Genomic DNA, 22010 nt, shown 5'->3' with positions numbered 1-22010 from the left:
AGATGTTCAAAAGGAATTCAGTGATATAGAATGAGAACTCAGGATAAAAACTTGAGTTAGATATGCAAATCTGGGAGTCTTCTATATAAAAATATTAATTAATTTCTTGGGTGTTCACAAGATCACTAAGAAAAATGGTGCATATAAAGAGGTCACATGACAGAGCATTAGGGATAGTTGAGGGTGGGAAATGGATAAAGATCCATGAAGAGAAACAGTCAGATAAGTTGGAGAATGTTAGAACATAAGAGAGATAAGAAATGCTGCACAACATTAGAGCAAAGACAAATTATTTCTGACTTTCACAAGGGTAATAAGTGAAAGGTTCTTGGAAGAGTTCTTGGAATTTGAACTGAGTTTGAAGAACAGATAAGATTTCAAGAGTAAGGAACAATTCACAAGGTTAGAGCATTACAAGGACAAAAGCATAAGAGTGGACCAGTACTAGATACATATACAGGAGAGAGCATACAAGGAGAATAAGTTAAGAATAAACCTTGAGATCAAATAAAGGAAAGGCAAGTGAACACAAAGAGGATTTATGAAAGCCAAAGAAGAAGGGAGTATCAAGAAGAATGGGTTAGTCAACATGAAAACACTACAGAAAAGTCAAGGTAGATAAAGACTGAGAAGATACATTATACTTGGGGATAACTAGGTCATTCATTGGTTACCTTTAAGAGACTAGTTTCTATAAAATGGTAATCATAAAGCCAGATTATAAAGGTAGTGTGATAAGAAAGTAAGAGACATCAAGTATTGGCTGCTTTTTAAGACATATAAAGACAGAAGATGTGGTTATAGCTCAGTGATGGGGAAGAGTCCAGAAAACAGCTGTGACACTGAAGTTTTTTAGTTAAATAAATTCATATATATATGCATATAAATACATATGTATGTATGTATATGTGTGTTCATATATAAATATATATATAGAGAGAAAGAATAGTTTAAAAAATCTAAGATTCTATAAGAAGACAAAGGAAGACATAAAAGGGTTAAATGTATGAAAAGGAATTTGATTTCTGTTTATGTTCTATTTTAAAATAACACAGAATATTAGTTAATAATCATGTTTCCAAGTCTTCCTCTTTTTCTTTAGAATATTAGTGTTTAAAAATATAATTCTCCTTCACTGAAGGAATCTGGACTAGAATTCCCTATTTTGTATTCCAAGGGGGAGGAGAGAGACATAAGTACTTCCATAACACTTTTGATTCTCATTTGAGATCTGAACACCATCCTTTTGAACTCTCTTTTGAATTTCCTGAGAATATTAATGTCAATACCAATTGTTAATATCTTCTGAGTATGTCATTTCTTTCTTTCATTCTTAGAACTAATGGCTGAAGAATGGGTTAAAATGGCTGGTCCTTTTAAACTTCTTTAAGTTAAGCAATTTTTTTAAAAAATTGAATATAATAAAGTACTCTAACACCAAGACTAAATCTTTCTTTGATGATTCAGAAGACTTAATGATTTCCCACTACTTTAAAGCTAATCAAATAAATATTAATTTTCCTTGCACTCAGAAACTTAAAAATTACTACAAACTTTCTTGACACAAAGTCAGAATCATTGTTCCCTTAACGTCTAAAATGGATGTATTTTGTTGCTATACTTGGAATAAACAGTATATAATAATAATAATAATATAATAAACATTAATTTAAATTATTTGTTTAGTTCACATTTGCATTTCACAGCATTGAAAAAATTAATTCTAACACCTAAATCCAACAACACCTACATACAACAGTCAATCCTCATATGGGAAAACTACAGGATGCAGATATATACATATAATGGCAGTGGTAGATGAATGTCATTTTGTGTATGTGTTGTGTGAATTTAACAAACTTTTTTTAGCTGAGCCATTAAAATGGTGTCAGACCACCACTGTTTATTAGACTACCATACAAGTCTTTTTAGCAGAATACCACTCTGATGGCTTAAGAAGGTCATTCTCAGTCCTTAAAGGTTATATCAGTGGAATACAAAATCTGATAGGTCCTACCAGGCTGAAAAGACTTCAAAAACAGTTGTATGTGTTTGAAGACCAGCTTATTATCAGTATCTTATCAAGTTCTTCAGACACAGCAACTCATCAAGATAATCTCCTAAACAGAAGAGAGCTATCTGTCTTACAATGACAAAATTACAATCAATTAGAGCTCCAAAGACCCTTTAAAATTATCTACTCCTCAATCCTTTCATTTTGCAAATAAAGAAACTGAGACCCATAGTGGGTGAGTGACTTAGTAGCTAAGATCCCATTTCCCTTGGACTCCACCTTATTATCATCCTCTATCTCTCTATTTAGAAAGGGAAGCCATGAATTCCAAAACATCCTTTTTAAGGAAAGCACTCACCTCAAAACATCTCACCGTCTATACTATTATGGGACTCTATTATGGGACTTCTCTGGGACATTCTTCAGCCAACCTCCCCCACCTTTGTAGCTCCTTTTGTAAGCTATCTTCTCCCTTTAGACTGTTCTTACTTTCCTTCCTTCCTTCCTCCCTCCCATCCTTCCTCCCTTTCTTCTTTTTTCTTTTCTTCTTTCCTTCCTTTTTGTATTTGTATTCTCAGTGTTTAGCACAGCAACTGGTACATAATAGGTGTTCATTGACTGACTGTCTTGCAGCTTGTAAGTTGAGGGAAAAACAGTATCTGAATTCTATCTTCTGATTCTTTGAACTTCCAGTTTCACTATGCTGTCTTGTAAATATAATATAAGGAATTATATTTATGGTTTTACAATAGTATGATTTTATCTTATCAGCATATCAGCAAATAGATAAGATGCAAGACTATAAAGTATTAAATTTAAAAAATTAATAAAACCTAGCCATGATTTGTGCACATTACTCTTTCTTCTACATTACAATAGCCAAATGTTTCATTTAGGCTCTGGTTATTAATTATCCAGTCATCATCATAGCTGACATTTTTATAGCACTTTAGAAAGTAAGCAAGTTTAGAAAGTGCTTTCTGATAACAATTCTGTAAGGTAGCTAATTTAATTAGTACTAACTCCATTTGAAAGACTAAGGATTTAACAACAACCCAGGGTTTCTGATTCTAATCTAGTGCGCTTTTTTTATGACACTAAGCTACCTCTCTTATATAACTTGCATCTAGTCTATTTCTTATCACAATTCACTTGCTATATCACAGCAATAATAATCTCTAAACTTCAACTTCAACCACATCACTTTTCAAAAACTTCCATATTAAATCTCACCTCAAGCTAACCTGTAAAAGTAATTTCTTAGATTATCCAGTATTCTATTTCCTCTCATATTTTTCCCTGATACTCCCTAAATCCCAAAACAAATACCATACCTCTCCTTAATAGGCTATCTCCCCATAACTGAAAGAGCCATCATTGACCATTTAACAGGCCTAATCTTAAATAAAGGCAGTAAGTATAGGTAGGTTTATGTATATGGCATGTTCATTTAGATGCATTGAGAAAACTTCTATCACCAATCAAAAAGATTTCCATCTTTTAGTCCATCAGCTACAGAATTTATTAAGCAGCTGCTATTGTGTCAGGCACTGAGCTATCTTCTAGATTGGATACAAAAAAAAGACAAAAGTCCCTTCTCTCAAGAAGCTCACATTAGATTTATTCCTCTTTATTGGAGGTGAGTTGGGTTTGATTGGTTGGGGTTTTTTTGTTTTGTTTTGTTTTTGGTTTTTTTGGCTTCTTTGTTTGTTTTTAATGAGACTGACACAATCATTGCCAGAAGTAGCTCAGTTTTGAGAGGCTCCAAAGGAAAGTGTGAGAGAGAGGTATTAGACTAACTACCAAACTGAAAGTCTACAGAGTCATTGTTCTGACTTCATTGTTGTATGTCTGTAAAACAAGGACAGTGTAGCAAGGCCATGCCAGAAAACAGAATCACTCCCATCTGAACTATTTTAGGAAGATTCTGAAGATTACCTGGCAGGATAAAGTACCAGATACTGAACTGCAAAATATTCCAACTCTATTGCACAGAGTACAACTCGTTGTGTTGGCCCACATTGTTAGAATGCCAAATGTATGCTTGGCAGAAAAATTTATTTTATGGAGAACACACACAGGGCAAGCATACACAAGGTGGTCAGAAAAAGCGATACAAGGACACTCTCAAGAACTCTGGAATTAATTGTATGACATGAAAGACACTGGCACAGGAATGCCCAGCATGGTGTGCCCTCATCAGAGAAGGTGCTGTGCTCCTGAGCTAAGCAGAATTGAATTAATCCAGAAGAAACTTGAGATAACACAATTAGAGAAACTCCCCCAGATGTTGTGTTCGATCTGTGGAAGAGCATTCTAAACTCATACTGTTCTAATCAGCCACAGTCAGATACACTGTAATTCAATTCTAACATAGTTTTGTCATTTTAGTCCTCTTTGAAAATGAAGGTCAACAACCATGTTCTTCCAAGAGGTGAATGGTTCTAGAAGGACTAATATATTTATTAAGTTCCAAATGTCTAAATAAGAGAGACTAGATGGGATCTTAAGACTACCAGTTACCTGAAAGAAGTGTGTAGAAGAAATATGCAAAAGAAAAGAGAGGACAGGATTCATCTTACCTATTCACAATTTCATCTAGGTTTGAACCTAATGCCAAGCCACTTCCTTTCTGACTCCTCACATAGTCTATATCTTCTCCAGATTGATATTGCTAACGCACAGTATTAAAAAAATGATGTTTCAAAGAGTGTCTCTAATGTCTCTCCATTTTTATTTTCTATCATTTTCATCATTATCATCATTATTATTCACTTTAAATACCTTTAAATAATAGTCTCCATGTCATCTCACAGAATCCCAATATAACTTTTGCTAATATTAAACAGTATGGTTATACTACTTCTAAGAAGCTAAAGTTTTGGAATTTTTGCTTACTATCCTTAATCAATTGTGTATAATGTCTTTCTGAATTCACTGTAACTTCAGTTTATAGTTTAATTATGCCTTCTCAATATGATCATTTTCATTATTTTTGAAAGCCACAGTAAATGCATAATTAATAAAAATCTTTCAAAGTGCATCCCTTCCTCTCTAAAGTATATTTTGCTCTATTCAGACTAGACATGTTACTTATATGTAGTTCCATGCCTCACTTTTCCATTTGAAAAAGAAACCAATTCCATATTTTTTTATATCATGAAAGAGAGTAACAGAAGTGGTTACCATGGCCTACTTAAAGAAAATAGTTCCCCTTATGGCTGTCTGAAATGGTTATTATCCCCATGGCACAGACATACCCTATATTCAAAACTAAATTCTATACAATTTAAGAAGTCCTGAAAATATTCACACTGTCCAGTGATTTTATAAGGGCTTTTTCTCAGTAATTCATGGATGAAAATCCTTTCTTAACAACAATGAATCTTCTTAGGTCATTATAGATGCCCATTACATGAAAGGCATGGGTGTACAAAATACAACACACCCAATACATGAAGAGTGGTCATGGTTACTAGTTTGTTTAGAAAAGAATAAAGATCACATCTTCCCTTCCATTTCCCAGTAACTGTTGGAATAAACCAGAGTTGATTTGCTAATGACTGTAGAGCTAAATCCCAAGACTCAGAGGGCAGGACAAAAGGTTTCATCTCTCATGCACCTTTTTCCTCCTGATCAGATAAAAGAGATCTATTGGGACAATCTGTTAACTACATCTTGTCTATCTGGCAGTGGGATAAAAGGCAGGCCCACAGAGTCCTGCTGAGCTGTCAGGAAAAGCAGTTAACATTTCTACTGTCAGATAACATTCTGCACTCAATCATTTTTTTTCTAGCATTAGGGCCAAAAGGAAGGTAATGGTTTTGTTTTTAACACGCTCTGAAACAATGTCTGATCTATAAGACTAAATGTTGTTCTTGTTAAATATGTCAATACTTGGCCAATGTGGGAAATCTGTTTAATTTGAATGCATATCACAGCTGTCTATTTTGTAGTAGATGAATCTTAAGGAATTGATTCCATCCCCACTAATCTTCACCAGCAGACTGCTCCTTCAATTATTCCCTTGTGTTCCTCTAATTTTCAACTTCCATCTTATCCATTGATTCCTTCTCTATTGTTTATACATATGGCCTTAATTCTACCATCCTTCTTTCTTGATCTCTTTCTGGATTACCCCCCTCCTTCTGGATACCCTTTCCACTCTGGATTCTCATGATACTGTTCTCTCACAGTGTTCTCGTCTTTTTGGACTGATCCCTCCTGGTCTCCTTTATAGGTTCATCACTTTTTAACCTTTTTTTTTTTTTTAATTGTGACAAGTGTTTTCAATGCATGTTATTTCCTTTGTAATATTTAGTGGGGTTTTATGTATTTAAAAATTTGATTCTGTAAAGGAGATCATGGCACCAACCTGCCAAGGTGTCCATGACACAAAAAATAAAGCTTAAGTTCAGTTGCTTTATATATCATACCACTTACGTACATGCTCCTAAATTGACACAGCCAGTATTCACCTAACCCAAGCTTTGGTCCTGTATCTCCAATTGCCTGCTGAATATATAAACCTGAATGTCCCATAAGTTGTCAAAACAATATGTTTATTTTATTTATTTTTTTTTGTAGACAAATGGGGTCAAATGACTTACCTAGTGTCACATAGTTATTAGTATTTCTAACTATTAACATCTAAGATTGGATTTGAATTCAAGTTCTCCTGATTCCAGGATTAGTACTCTATCTACTATGCCATCCACATGCCTCTCAAACAATATGTTTAAAACAGAACCCATTATGTTTCTCCCTAAATCAAGTCCTCCTAATTTTCCTACTTCTATCAAGGACACCATCATGTAGTTAATCACCAGCAAAACCCAGGAGTCATCAACTTATCACTTGGTTGAATTTGTTGATTCCACCTCCTCTTTATCTCTCCTTTCTTTCTACTTATGCCAAAAGAAGCTTAATTCAGGTCCCAGATCACCTTTCACCTGCATCATTGCAATGGTCTTATTATTGTTTCCCTTGCCTCAAAAATCTCTCTCCTAAGTTTGGAAAAGTTTACCTGTTAGTATCTAGGACCAAAGAAGATAGAGCAAGTTTTAAAATGTAAAATATATAATATATAAAAATGTATAATATATAAAACTAAAAAGGTTTTGTATAAACAATACTAATGTAACCAAAATTATAAGAAAAGCAGAAAACTAGGGGGGAAGTTGCAATAAGTATATCTGATAAAGACCTCATTTCTCAAATATATAGAGAACTAAGTCAAATTTATAAAAATATAAATCATTCCTCAACTGAAAAATGATCAAAGGATATGAAGAGGTAGTTTTGAGACAAAGAAATCAAAGCTATCTATACTCATATTTTAAAAATGCTCCAAGTCACTAGTGATAAAAAAAATGCAAATTAAAACAATTCTGATGTATTACCTCATATCTGTCAAAGTGGCTAATGTGAAAAAAAAAAAAAGGAAAATATTGGATATTGGATGGGATGTGGGAAAATGGAAAACTAATGCACTATTGGTAGAATTGTGAACTGATCCAACCATTCTGGAGATCAATTTGGAACTATGACCAAAGGGCTATTAAAAATGTGCATACTCTTTGTTGCAGCAATACTACTTTTAGGTCTCAAAGATATTCAAAGAAAGAGGTGAGAGGAATCTATTTGTACAAGAATATTTAGAGCAGCTTTTTTTGTGGTGGCTAAAAACCGGAAATCAGAGGTATGTCCATCAATTGAAGAATGGCTAAAGAAATTGTGGTATGATTCTAATGGGATATGTGCTATAAGAAAAGATAAGTGTTTGGTGGTTTTTTTTTTTTTTTTGTTTTGTTTTGTTTTGTTTTGTTTTGTTTTTGTAGTGGCAAGAAATTGGAAATTGAGTGGATGCCCATCAATTGAGGAATGGCTGGATAAGGTATATGAATGTAATGGAATATTGTTTTTCTATAAGAAATGATGAGCAGGCTGATTTTAGAAAAAATCTGGACTTATATAAACTAAAGCTGACTAAAATGAGCAGCATCAAATGAACATTGTACTTAGTAACAGCAAGATTATCTGATGATCAACTATGATGGAATTAACTCTTCTCAGCAATACAATGATCCGAGACAATTGCAATAGACTTTAGATAAAATGCCATCCATTTCCAAAGAGAGAACTTATGGAGACTTAATGCAAATCAAAGCATTCTATTTTTGCCTTTTTTTGTTGTTTGTTTACTTGTTTTTTTTTTTCTTGTGGTTTTCCCCTTTTATTCTGATTTTTCTTTCACAACATGACAAATATGGAAATATATTTAAAATGCTTTACATATATAATCTATATCAGACTGCTTATGTGTCAGGGAGGGGAAATGTAAGGGAGAGAAAAAGAAAAAAATTGGAACTCTTACAAAATCTTATAAAAAGGAATGTTGAAAATCATCTTTACATGTAATAGGAAAAATAAAATATTATTGAAAAGGGAAAAAAAAAGAAATGACAAGCAGGATGGTCACAGAAAAACCTGGAAAGACTTTTGTGAACTAATGCATAGTGAAGAGAACAGAATCAGATCATTGTACACAGTAATAGCAATATTGTTCAATGAAGAACTGTGAATAGCCTTAGCTATTCTCAGCAATGGCAATCCCAAAGTACTAATGATGAAGCATACTATCTACCTCTAGAGAAAAACTGATATTGATTAAATACAGACCAAAACATTTTATTTTTCACTTTCTTTTTTTCCTTTTTTTCTATTATTCTAGTCTTCTTGTACAAAATGACAAATATGAAAATGTTTTACATAACTGAACATGTATAACCTACATCTGATTGCTTACCATCTCGGAAAGGAAAGAGAAGGAATGTAGGGATAAAATTTGGAACTCAAAACTTTAGATGAAAATATTTTTTAAAATTAGAAAAAGAAAGTTTCTCATGTCCCCAATTCATCCTTTATAATAGCTGCAAAACTACAGAGCTTTTTTCTTAAAGCATAGTGTGACTGTTTTCCTACTCAAGGAACTCCAGTGGCTGATTATTGCCTCCAGAAACAAACATAAACTTCTCCATTAAGTTTAGAAAGCCCTCTATAATTTGACTTCAGCCTAGCTTTTCATTTTCAAATTGAATTAATTTTCAAATTGAATAATTTCAAATTATCCTTCTTCTTCATACCTTGGATTGTAGTGCCTTTTCCCTGAGATAATCTCCAATTAATACTGTATAATGTGCATATATATGTATTTATGTATGTGAGCATGTATATCTTGTCTATTCATTGTTATTTATACACTAATACTCTAATGTTTCTTGATAACAGGGAGCACTGTTTTTTTGTTTTTCTTTGTATCCTCAGCCCTTAGCGCATAATAGGTACCTAGCAAATGTATGTTGACTTGATTCTAGCTACAGCTAAATTAGCTTGCCACTGCTTCCCAAACACTATATTTTATTTCTCCCCTCTGTATCTTTGTTTGGCTATCTCTAGTACCTGAAATAGTTTCCTTTGTCAACTCCACCTCTTGGAAATCCTAACTTCATTTAAGACAAGTCTCAAATGCTACTTCTAGGAGGTCTTTTCCTATCAGTGTGTTAATATAATACCCTCTTTCTTTCTGTTCACTGTGTCTGTGTATATGTGTATGTATATACATTATCTTTTAACTTGTTTTATAACCAGAAAACATAAAAGCAGAGGTTATCTCATTTTTGTATTTATATCTCCAGCATTTAACACATAGTAGGTATTTAATGAAAACTCCCAGTGAGGAAATCTCTTCTACTAATATATGTCAATGAGCCCCTACTCTGCAATTTATAGAACTGGAAGCAACTGGTGATGTACTAAATAAAACACTGGGCCTAGAATCAGGAAGAACCGAGTTCAAAACCAGTCTCAATCACTTATAAGTTATGGGGCCCTAAACAAGTCACTTATCTATTTGCCTCAATTTCTTCAACAATAAGATGGGGATAATAACACTCATCTCCCAAGATTGTTGAAAAGATGAATTGAGATCATATTTATAAAAAGTCCTTAATATAGTACCCAGCACATAGTAGACACTTGTCCTTACCCTGCCCTTAAAGAGTTCTGTGGAGGCAGTGAGAGGGTTAGATAGTTTCTCCAAAACACAACCAATACAAGACTTGAACTTAGGTTTTTAGGACTCAAATTATATACTGATACATAAATGACACATCCAAGACAGTTTTGCTTCCTTACTACAACTCTGCTACTTAAAGCACTGTTACTCATTTCCAGGAGAACTCAAAATACCCATTAGATGGATTTAATTGAAGAAGAATAAAAATGTTGATGAAGCTCAGGGAACAGACTAGAATGCCTGGTATTTGCTCCAGTTAGAATCTTAATAAAAGGCACAATGGGTGCTGATCCCTCATCAGTAACTTAAAGCACAGTATACAGGAATGGCTTTGCCATATCCTACTAGTTATGTGACTTATCCCAACATTTCCATTTTATTGAATCTAACAGAACCTATTAAATACAGTCTGGTTGCATAGGCTTATAGCTACCATTAATGAGCCTGAGTTTTAAGTGAGTGGGAGATGTATGTTCCTCCCATGGGAACATTTTCATTTTCATTCTCCTACTATTTACTATATATAGTTTAGGAAAGAGTGAGGAAAAGAGGAAGAGAAGAATTATATATTTTCAGCTGTTTTTCATATTTTGAATACAACTGTTTTCAACTTTATTAAATATTTTCTGCACCTGTCTTCTATCATTATCCAAATTTAAGTAGAACCTCTAAAAAAGGAATTAATTTGCATTTCAAAATGATTTATTTATGTCTGGAGAGAGGAAGGCAAACCTAGTTTTTGTTCAATGACTAGTAGTAGGAAAAACATGGATATAGAGACATGAATTCGAATTCTACATTTTACTTCCTTTTTTTTTTTACTAATTACTACCTTCAAGATCACTGGAAAGGCACTTAATCTCTAACTTAAAATTACAGTCCCCTCATCTACAAAGAAAACAATTGGATTAGATAGGCTTTACATTCTATATAATAACTCTAAAGTTATCATCCTTATGGGGCAAATAGATGAACAACAATCACTTTCTATCTGTTGACTTTGATTATTATAGTCAAATGGTCAGGAGCTGATTTTCCAAAATTCTGAATTATTTGTGTCCCTTGCTTTTGTCTGTTCCATGATTCTTTCTTCCAAGTTCCTTAGAAAAGTCAAAAGAAGGAAATATATTCAGTAGTTATAACTTTATTTCATTTTTTTAAAGGGCTAACCTTAAAAAAGGAAAAAAGAGAGCAAAGTAATTTAAAGACAGGCTAGATTCAAATTCAAACAAACATTTAATAAGTGCTTAATATATACGAGGTAAGGTACTTGGGAACAATAATATAATTCATCCAGTATTTATATAGCATTTAGAATTTGTGAAGCACTTTATATATATTATGCCAGGTATGCCAGGATATACTTGAAGGTAGGTGTTATTCTTATCTATTTTAGAGATGAAGAAACTGAGGCAGACAAAGGTCAGGTGATTTCCCCAGGGTAACACAACTAGTAAGTTTCTGAAACTAGATCTAAATTCAAATTTTCCTAATGTAAGATCCATCACTCTATCCACTGCGCCATCTACTATCCTCAGGGAAAGGTTTAAAGTATAATATGGGAAGCTGATACTATAAACAGGTAGTGAAAATCTATAAATAATTAGAAAATACTTGTAAAATCTGATTTGTCTGAATTTGATATATCTGTATTCTCTCTCTTTTCTGTTAGATAACAAAGTGGTTTCCATTTCAATGTCACTCAGTCAATAAACATTTATTAAGTGCCTTCTCTGTGTGGCATTGTGCCACTAGAATGGAGGCTAAATATTTGTCAAGCTCAAGGGAAAGGAGGAATTCTGGTTAGAGTACTGTACCACTTTTCCTAGCCCTTTTTCCTGTTTTCCATTCTATGTCCCTTTCATCTTAGCCTGTAATTACACTGACATGAGGAATTCCCAAGGTAGGTATGCCCAGCACTCTTGTGGATCAGCCACTTCACAAGATCTAGGTTTAGAGAGGTATTTGAGAGGTTTATGTGATTCACCCCAAGGTGTCAGAGTATATGTATCAGAGGCATGGGTAGATACACTTTTTCCTGGCTTCAATACCTGTCACCCACTCATTTTGGAACACTTCATTAATTTTGCCAGAGAATGGACGGGTATGCTACACAAAACAGCTAACCCCATCTGAACACTTAAAAAAGAGACTATTTTGATTCACATTGGGAGTCCCATGCATCATCCCAAATCCTAATGATATTAATACATGAAAGAAACACAATATTCCAAAGTCCACCTTCCTTCCACAAATTTTAAACATACTACTATGTGAGTATATAAAGTGAAGAGGGGAAAAAAAAAAAAAAAACCTTAGATGGGAAAAGGGTTTGTTGTAAAGGGAGAAATAAGAATATGAGATGTTTTAACTAACAGATGCAGTTTGTGTGTTTATTTTGTGTTTTTGGAAAGGGATAGAAATTGTAATTTTTAAGGATACTCTTATCAGGATATCCTCCCTATCAGGAAACTTCCAAAGCAAATTGGTACCTGTTCTTGAACTTAATTGTCTTAGAGAGTGGTATGGAGGATTAAGTGACTTCCCCAGAATTCCTTCTAAGGTCCAGCTCACTTAATCTCAAGGATATACTGCCTCTCTGACTTGTATTTTAAAAGCTTAATATGATGATATCAGGTCTGTCTAAAATGAAGTGGGATGCCATTATACTCCATTTTACCCCCACTTAATCCAAAGCATTGCTGCTATCCAATAACACCATGTTCTCTTGACATGACACACAGGTGGCTTAAGAGAAAATGAAAGTCACATCAGAGCTGCCAACAACTACACTTCAGACCTGAAAATGCCATGTGTGCAGCTGGAGCAAGAACAAGAGCAAAAGGAACATTTTATCATCCTGTATAATTGAGGAGGATTGAAAAAGAAAAGGCAGGATTATTTACCTTTAGAACAATTTGGCTTCCTGAGGAAAAGGGGATGAAAAAGGCAGTCATAGCTAACATTAAATCTTTTCAAATGATGCTTGACAAAGAATCCTACAATTTTTTATTAATAAAAATATTACTTGAAAAGATTCCCAGTCTCAAGGTGCCTTAACCCAATTCCCAAACTGCAACAAGTGGTACAATGCTCTAGAAAAGTGTTTCCCAACTACTGGTTCATGGCAAATTTTTAGTAATCTTAAGAGTTTTTATTTCCAAAGTTCTTTACTTCTTACAATGCATAAATTTAAAACAGAAAGTGGCTCCTCATTCTCCCTATGTCCTACTCTTCAGGTATCTTCTTCTCTCTAGCTCCTAGTTTTTGCCCTCTTCAACCATCTTCCTGCAACTGCAGAGAAGTGAGGGGAGAGGGAGAAAAAAAAAAAAGATCAATCTTTTCCCAATCCACCACCTAATCTGAGTTAGGAAACCTTCATGGGAAGTGTGATATTCTCTCTTGTCATCAAATAAAGATGGAGTTAAAGTGTGGCCAAATGTAAGCAATCAAAACAGTAGTTTCCCCAGTTGCTCAAAGAGCAACATACTAAATTTTATCTTGATTTTCTTAAATTCACTCACTTGTGACCAATCTCATGAGCAATGGTAAAAGCGGAGCCCAGGCCAATGTCTTCATTAATGCTGCAGCTCCTTTCAGGCTCACACATTCCAGCCACAGAGGCCAAGCCTGAAGAAACAGAAGGAGACATAAAGGGTCAAGCCAAGGTGTTGCAGTCTTAAAAGCCCCTACTTATAAATGCCTGGATTCTTTTTTTAATAACCTCCACGCACAGAAGGAGCAGTTGGCAAAAGGTTAACTTTCTAGTCATTTGCAAAATCACTGGGGGGGAATTTCACTCTGCCGGCTAGACATTAATATTTTTTGAACTGCAGTCAGTGCTGGAAAATGTCTAGACGAGGGGTTAGATTTATAAATTTTACTTCTGGTAACTTGGGACCACCTAGTAACTTGAGCCAGGAGAGGGAATTCAAGAAAGCATTTCTATTTTAACATTCTTGAGGCTGCAGAAAGCAAAATGTATCCACATTATTTTTCTAAAGAGATCTGTTTAAGTTTAGTGGGTTCATAAAAATATACAAGCAACTTTTTTTAGTTACCAAAAAAAATGAGTCCCCAGTGGTTAAAAAAAAAAGACATTTTTATAAAAACAAAACTAAATGTTATCAATAGAGGGAAAGAACTGTTAAAAAAAAAAAAAACACGCTGAATCACTAATATCATGGTCTAGTGGTTTTTTTCCCTTTTTTCTTCATTTATTTAAATCAGCATTTCTCAAAATTAGTCTTGATGAAATTGTTAGTATCTTTTTTTTCAAATATTCTTAATGGAAGGGAAATCATTCCCAATTTAGAAATTCAGGCTATGGTCTTCTATCCTATTGTCCCCTTTGGTATATTGAGTATTCTTAAAAAAGGAGATAAAAATGGTGCTAATTCATTGATGTTAATGAATTTCAGGATTCCTCAGTTTATCATGTTTCAGAAGCTTTAACATCTATTACAAGAGAATAGTATGCTCGCAAATCTGAATATTGTTCTAAAACAGAAATGAGAAAAAGGAACTTTTGTGTAAAAGGAAAAATGCTGTTCTGTGTAAGGAAAGAGATTCCAAATCATACTGTATCATTTAAAACTGAAAGAAATAAAGAGGGACTAGGAGAAGTCACTTGGAAGAAATCAGGGGAAATGTAGGAAAAAACATTTTACATTTATGAATAGACGACTATCTTGATCCAAGTATTGGTAATTGCCTTCAAATCAACTAAACTTCCCAGTTTATACTAATTTGACAGTGTAAATTGTATCACCAACAGGAAAGCTCTAAAAATCATTCTTCTATACCCTCCATGTATTCCTAGCAACCAGAATAAAATAGAGATTAAGTTCACTGAGGGATTGTTTATTGTATCCTCTTGTCTGGAAAAAAAAAAGATATCCAAGACCTAGAGTGCTTTTAAAAACCAATACTGGTGATGTAAATATATAAAAAAATCTTTTCACTAATTTTGATATTTTGTAGAGAAAAGCAAAGGCAGTAACAAGATGAGGAGAAACTGGGCCATTATCTATTCAACAGGATTTAAAATCATTTTAACTAACTAGCACTCTTTTGTCCCAACATATTAGATACCATTTTTTAAAAATTATTAACTATCTTCAATTTTATTCATTGGTGTTATTGTCTTGGTCCCAGTTATTGAGTTCAGAGGAAGCATAAATGAAACAGCAGATAAAAGGAAGCAACGTAAAAATCTTATGCTGTTTGAGCATACTATACCTTTTGAGGTTTATGAAACTATATCCCCATCAAAATTACAATAGATAATTACTGTTCAATTAAGTTTTTTTTTCATATTTTTCCCAAGACAAAGTAGTATTGCAAGTGCTATAATTTTTACATATGTCTCCTGGTTTGTATTTAAAATAGAGAACTCTCAACTTGTAGAGTTTTTAAGCACAGATTTCATTCTGAAGATTTATATAAAATTTCTAGCTATGCTAAGAGAATACATTAAGAAGAACTAGCCATAAACTATTTGGTGAATGTCTATGAGTGCTCCTAAGCTAAAAAAAAAGCAAAATCAAATACTGTCTTCATTAATTTTCTTCTCTTTTGTGATGCTACAAAATTCTCTTTGGTGTTGGTGATGGGTTTTATTCCCAAGCGGTTCAGCAGAATTTATATTTCATGGCAATAGATCTCAGCCCTCATGCTATTTAGATTTCTCACAAGGGAAATTAGCTAAGAGAATGCAGATAATTACCAACAAAGGGAAAGCCACTCAAGTAGCATATGTCTTACTGATAGTGGGAATCATTAACATCTCTCATAGATGAAAGTCAGTACAGATGTACTTTCATTATAATGTAATCTCCTTGAGGTCAGGCCACTTATTTGATTTTTTTTTTCCTATCTTCTCAGTACTTTTTTGTTGCTCAGTAGTTTAGTCACATTCAACTGTTCATGCCTCATGAATTTGTGCATAGAGTTTTCTTAGCAAAAAATTTGGAATAGATTGCCATTTCCTTTTCCAGTTTGTCCCCATTTTACAGATGAGGAACTAAGAGAAATACAGGTTAAATAACTTAGTCAAGATCACACAGCTAGTAAGTGTCTAAGGTCATATTTGAACTCAGATCTTCCAGACTCCAGGCCCAACATTCTATCCACTGTGCACCCTGTTCTCAAGATTTAGCACTTAAGAAATTCTTTTTGGATTGGATTTTAGATGCCTAGTTTACTCACAGTTGGAATTTTTACTTGTTTGTTTGTTTTGCCTGGACTTGTGATTTCATTTTGTGGGCAACTCCAAGACTGACAATTCATCTATTTTACAGAGAACCTTGGGGCATTGAGAGGTTAAAAAAATTTTTGGAGTTCACATAGTTAGTAGGTATCAGATCCTTGTTCCACAGACAGCCCAAAATTGCTTCTCAGTTTTCCTTCCTTTGGCTTAGGAAAACCAAAATGACTTTTGACTCTATATTTTTTTAAGAATAGGAAAAAAAATACTTAGTTTTATTATGCATGATTACATTTATACTTGAATATAGATAAAATCTACAGTCAAAAAAATAACTGATTCAAGAATTGAAAGGGAACTCCAATATAGAATATATAGAGAATATAGAATTCCTTTCCATAATATCTCTCTGATAGCCGTTTGCCTAGCTATTTCCACTCTATATTATTGACAGAATAATGAAGCCACATTTTGAGTTTTGGTTCAGCAATAACCAGACTCCCAATCAAATCCACTTCCATGATGAATTTCTTCATGCCCTACACCATGATGAAGACAACCAGCATCTTTTCTCAGTTAAGCAAAAAGCACAGACCTAAGGGGAGAAGCCAGTGTATGCTTTTTCACTTTCTCTTTCCCTGGGTATTTTTCACACACAACTTTCTTGCCATCTTTGCCTTTTACTTTTTGATGAGAGAAAAGTTAATAAGGAAAGGAAAGAAAGGAGAGAAAAAACCTAACTCTTCCATTTGGAGCTGTTCTAAACAGGTGCTAATGTCAATACCTGTATTAAAAAAAGGAATAGCTACCATTGCAAGGAAGCTAAATAAATTTCAATTCACTCAACACATGCATAATTATGCTAGGATCCCATCTGTTGTACCTAAACTTGGTTAAGCATTTAGCTCCCATTTATAGCTAAAGAAAAATAAAACATCTTTTAAAAACAAAATTACATATTAAATCTTCTATATTATATGCATTTATATATTAAAGAACAGTATCACTTTGTTTTTATATGGCATCTTTGTTTCTAAACACCTTTCCTTTATTATCCCATTTGCTCCTTAAAGCTTTGCTCTGATGTGAATATATGATATTAATCTTACTTTGAAGATAAGGAAATGGAAGCCTGGGAAAGTTAATTGTCCAAGGTCATATGGTCAGTCAATAAAATTGACATATCTTATGACTGTCATCTCAGCTCTCTTTCCACTAGATTAGACTGTCAATCACTGAACCAAACTTTCAGGAAGGAATTCTCTTAGATGTAAATTTCCTCAATGAAAGATTTCCTCACAAGTGCACCTTCCTCACTGGTAGGAACTTGATGGTAGAACTAGTTCCAGGTAAATGAACTTAGTTATCTAATCAGAAATTCTACTGGGAGAAATAGAATGGAAGAAAAAGAACACATCTGTTCAAACCACAAAAAAAGATTTGCCCTCCCTTGATACACACATGTACATACACACACACACACACACACACACACACACACACACACAAGGATTCCAGGTAGGCCAGAAAAAGTTATCAAAAGTGTTGACTCTACAAAATGACTGAATTACATTAAGAAAGTCATCAACAGAGAGTGTTATACCACAGTCTCCTTGAGCTGTTCTACCTCAGTTTCCCTGCACAAGTTTCCCTTATTGTCCTGACTGAGTTTCCCTGAATTGTTCTATCTCAGTTTCCTTAACTGTTCTGCCTCAATCCCCTTAAGTTGTAAAACCCCCTCTGGTTCATTAAGATTGAGGACCATTTGCTCTAAGGTTATAAATTGTCAATGGGAAATGAGGAGCAGATCAGACATCCTGGCTCCTAGCTCCCTCTGCCTTCAAAGAATTTTTAATACAGTCCCTCTAAATATTCCTAGAGATAAGATCATCCCAGATACTTCAATTGATATCCTTACTTCTATTTTCTGACTCTGCTTTTCAGTAAGATTTCATTGTTCTCCCCATACTGACAAAACCAAACAGTTCTGTAAGAACTTTTCCCCCTCTTCTTTTCTCTGTTTGAAAGCTATAAAAGGGTTTGTCATTCCCCCATTCATCACTGGATACTTTGAGATGAGAGTTTAGTCCAGTCAATTAAACTTTCCAATTAATAAAATATTAAAAACTCTCTAATCTCTATCTTGCCTCAGTTTCTCCGGCATTGCAAGAGAACCAGCACTAGGTCAGAGTATCCTACACAGAGTAAGCACTTCAATGAAGAGTTGTTGATATAAACTGAATGTTTATTGAATAATTAGTTCCTTAAAATGTCCAAGTAACCTGTAGCCTGCAGCTAGTGGAATAATCATTATTAATAAAATCTTTTAAAGGCTTTCTTCCACTTGCATTTGAATGCTATTTAACATGTGATAATATGCTTCATAATAAAAATTGACTTTTAAAACCCAAGAAACTGCAGGTTTTACAAAATATTAAGAAAGAGAGCCCTACTCATCTCTCCCTTACTCTGTAATGCTGAACACACATGCTTCCCACTATCAAGGTATTGAGAAGTTCTAATAATCCTTTAAAGTTCTGTGACCTTTTCTTTCTGAATGGATTCTAAAGATACTGTCACTCTTGATGCCATACCTTCATCTCCCCAATCCAGCTCATAGTTCAAATAAGGGTTTTACAATTTGGGATTAAGGCTCCTGATTGGTTTCATTTATTCTCATCTTTTCCCAATATAACCCAGAGATGAATTATATGGAAATAAGCAGTTTTGTCCTATAATGACTGCTTGCTAAATTTGAATCACCTGGCAGGTCTTTCAGTTTTCTTGCTGCCTGAAAACACCCAAATAGTGTTCACATCACTTTTAAGTTCTTGGTGGCTTTTAACAAACTATGCACCCTTGAGGGTCAACTTTAAGTGTTGTTATGGGTCAACTTCAGATGAACTTATTAAGACCTGAAGGGAAGGAAAGTGGCCAGTTGAACAACCCGAAGTCAAGTTCATCGGCCAACAAATACAGTTCGTGTGCTTCCCCCTTTTTGAAACTTACCCAATGTTCCACAGGGCTTGTTTTTATAAGTGCAGATATCATATCTGTAGAAGAGATAAAGAGAGAGATAAAATTTGTAATGTGATCAAATTTGTAAAATATTTTCATACATTTATCACATCTGTCTTGTAGCTCCAGTTGTCAGACCGCAATCAGTAATTATGAGCAGCCAGCTGGAGTGTCGGCATTTTCAGCACTCTGGAGTAAACCGCAGGCTACATACACTGCACTCACAGCCTCTGGCTGCGAGCCAGCGGGACACCTGCCAGTAAGAAAGAAAGGTTAAAGTGGACCTTTGTAATCACCGTCTCCATAAAACAGCCTGCCATACTGTTAGGAAGCTAGAGCAGTCTGTCTGCAGATTGCTACTGCTTCTGAACCAAGCAAAGGAGTGGCTTTTTTTTTCCACCCCCTTCTGAATCTGCTGGAATGTCTTCTTGTTAGAGCCACAGGCTGCAGTTTAGATTTTGGAATTATTAGTATAATCCTGCACTCCTTTCCACTCACTCGGACTCCGGCTCTTGTTAAAAAGAGCCGGTCCAGAGCATGATGCCAAAAACACTGAACAATGGAAATAGAACTAGTGTCAGGTGGTTGTATTTTCCCCCTTGTGATTTTACATAGGTCAAATGATGAAAATAGCTTTTAGAAGTTTTTCAAACAACTAAACAAATCACTCAAGAAACAAAGTTTCTTGTTAGACAGTTTTATCCATGCTCAACTTCAAACAGATTCTCTTTTCAGATATTATAAAAATAACAGAAACTAGGACATTTAACAAGCCATTAAGGACTTGAAATTTATTTATAGATGATCATAGAATTTAGAAATAAAATGGAATCTCATTTTACAGATTTAAGAAACTAATGCCTGGGATGGGCAAATTGTTTGAATTTGAAATTCTATAGGGGATCTTCTAACTTCTCAATAAATCAACTATCCTGAAGTAGAACAAACATTCAAGGCAATTAGATGGTTTGTAAAATTACCTTAGCTATTTTTAATTGTATTACACCTCTAATGCTACAATTGAGAATGCACCAATATTAAAATGACTGTTTCTCCTGAGAGATTTGAAATAATACCTTCAGTATTCAAAGTCTCAGCCTGAGTGCATCTATGGTTTCTACATAGTAAGAATTAACAAAAAGGAGGGTGAGTGAGGGTGGGTTATATTATCTTTTGTTTTTTCCATATGGTAAACAAAAAGTTTTCTTTTTTAAAAAAATAATATTTTACAAATTAAAGAAAATTCAAGTTATAAAATTAAAATGCATACTTTCCATTATGTTAAAGTAAAGAGTACTGAGTATCTTTGGTCAGCAAAATAAAATATTGGAAGCATAAATGATTCTATCATTTCTAAAGACTAACTGTACTTCATAAAATAATCTGCCCTGCTTCATTCATATTGCTACTGAAATTCCATATGATCTTTTTATGTGCCCTTCACTAAATACAGGCAAGCTACACAGTTAATTTCTATATTTTTTATAGTATCAAATTTAAACTCTGCTTTCACTTGGTCTGTCAGTCAGTAAATATTCCTTAAGCTCTTCCTGTGATCCAAGCACCTTGCTAAGAACTGGGGATATAACAAAAGGCAAAAGACAGTCACCGTTCTCAAGGTGTTCCAATGGGGGACAATATATAAACAGCTATGTACAGACAAGATATATTCAAGATTAAATGGAGCTAATCAGTGGAAGAAAGGCACTAAAAGTAAGGGGGATTGGGAAAGGGTTCCTGTAGGAGGTGGTATTTTAACTAGGACTTGAAGGAAGTTAGGAGGAAGAGATGAGGAAAGAGAGAATTCAGCATGAGAGACAGCAAAAGAAAATTCCCAAAGTTGGAAGGTGGAGATGAGAGAATGTAAAGATTGTTTTCCCTCTTTATATGTTCTCTACTCTTTGATCTCCTCATACCTCTCTTTCTCTTTCCTTGTCATTGGTGTGACTTGGGATTTTAATATCAGGAACAATCACAAAGATGGATAGGTAGAAATGTCTGTATCATGATATAATCTTTATATCATAGATATAATTTCTATCAGCCAACCTTGGGACAGCCCCTATCAACATTCCATATTTGTCTTCTCTCCCCCCCACATATATATGTGTGTGTATACATGTATATATGTATATGTATACATGTATATATATGCATATATATATATATATGTCCCACTCAGTCCCCATAACTGTTTTATTGAATAGATACATACCTTACCCTTAACTATAGTAAAGAATTCTTCACCTTTTTAAAATCAGTTTAAAAAACTTCAGAATATTCTGTTTTAAGGACAAGTTATCCTTTAACAATTTCAGTGACAATCCAGAATTCCTCATTTTAATTGCATTCCAGAAATATTTTTTATTCTGTCCTAATCTACATTTGTGGACAACATCCATTTAGCATCCTCTTGCCTATCAAAGTAGGACTATTATAACTAACGACTGAGCAGCAAGTAACAAGAAAACCTACCACGTGGTAAGCATTCAGTAAATGTTTGTTGGATGAATAAATGAACAGCAGTGAAGAAAAATAAACAAATTCCTCAATTGAGTAAATGTTTAGATTTCTACTGATAAAGATTACAATTTGTTAGCTTAAATAAGAACCTCTGATCCAAACTATGAGATAATAAAGAGTTGCTGTAACATGTGAAAACAGTTAGAAAAGGTAGGTCTTAATGCTGAGAC

The 22010-nt window shown here is 34.0% G+C and overlaps 1 protein-coding gene across 6 annotated transcripts in view; it reads right to left on the bottom strand.

Moving 5' to 3' along the window:
• The window catches only part of ADAMTS6 (ADAM metallopeptidase with thrombospondin type 1 motif 6), a 335951-nt gene that overhangs the window by 167870 nt on the left and 146071 nt on the right, over window positions 1-22010 (bottom strand). For 5 of the 6 annotated variants that reach the window (XR_012484781.1, XM_074282407.1, XM_074282408.1 and 2 more), the window contains exons 8-9: window positions 19309-19352; window positions 13616-13721 (exon numbers count right to left, since the gene is read on the bottom strand). The exons of the other annotated variant lie outside the window; for it this stretch is intronic. Coding sequence is in view for 4 of the 5 variants with exons in the window: in XM_074282407.1 (XP_074138508.1) it covers window positions 13616-13721; window positions 19309-19352 (150 nt within the window). In the remaining variant the exon portion in view is untranslated. The remainder of the gene's footprint in view (window positions 1-13615; window positions 13722-19308; window positions 19353-22010) is intronic. 6 annotated transcript variants of the gene reach the window in all.

The sequence above is a fragment of the Sminthopsis crassicaudata genome, chromosome 1 (assembly GCF_048593235.1).
Source record: "Sminthopsis crassicaudata isolate SCR6 chromosome 1, ASM4859323v1, whole genome shotgun sequence".
Lineage (NCBI taxonomy): Eukaryota > Metazoa > Chordata > Mammalia > Dasyuromorphia > Dasyuridae > Sminthopsis > Sminthopsis crassicaudata.
Note: the sequence above shows the minus strand (reverse complement) of the source record. Positions and strands in the feature narration are given on the sequence as shown.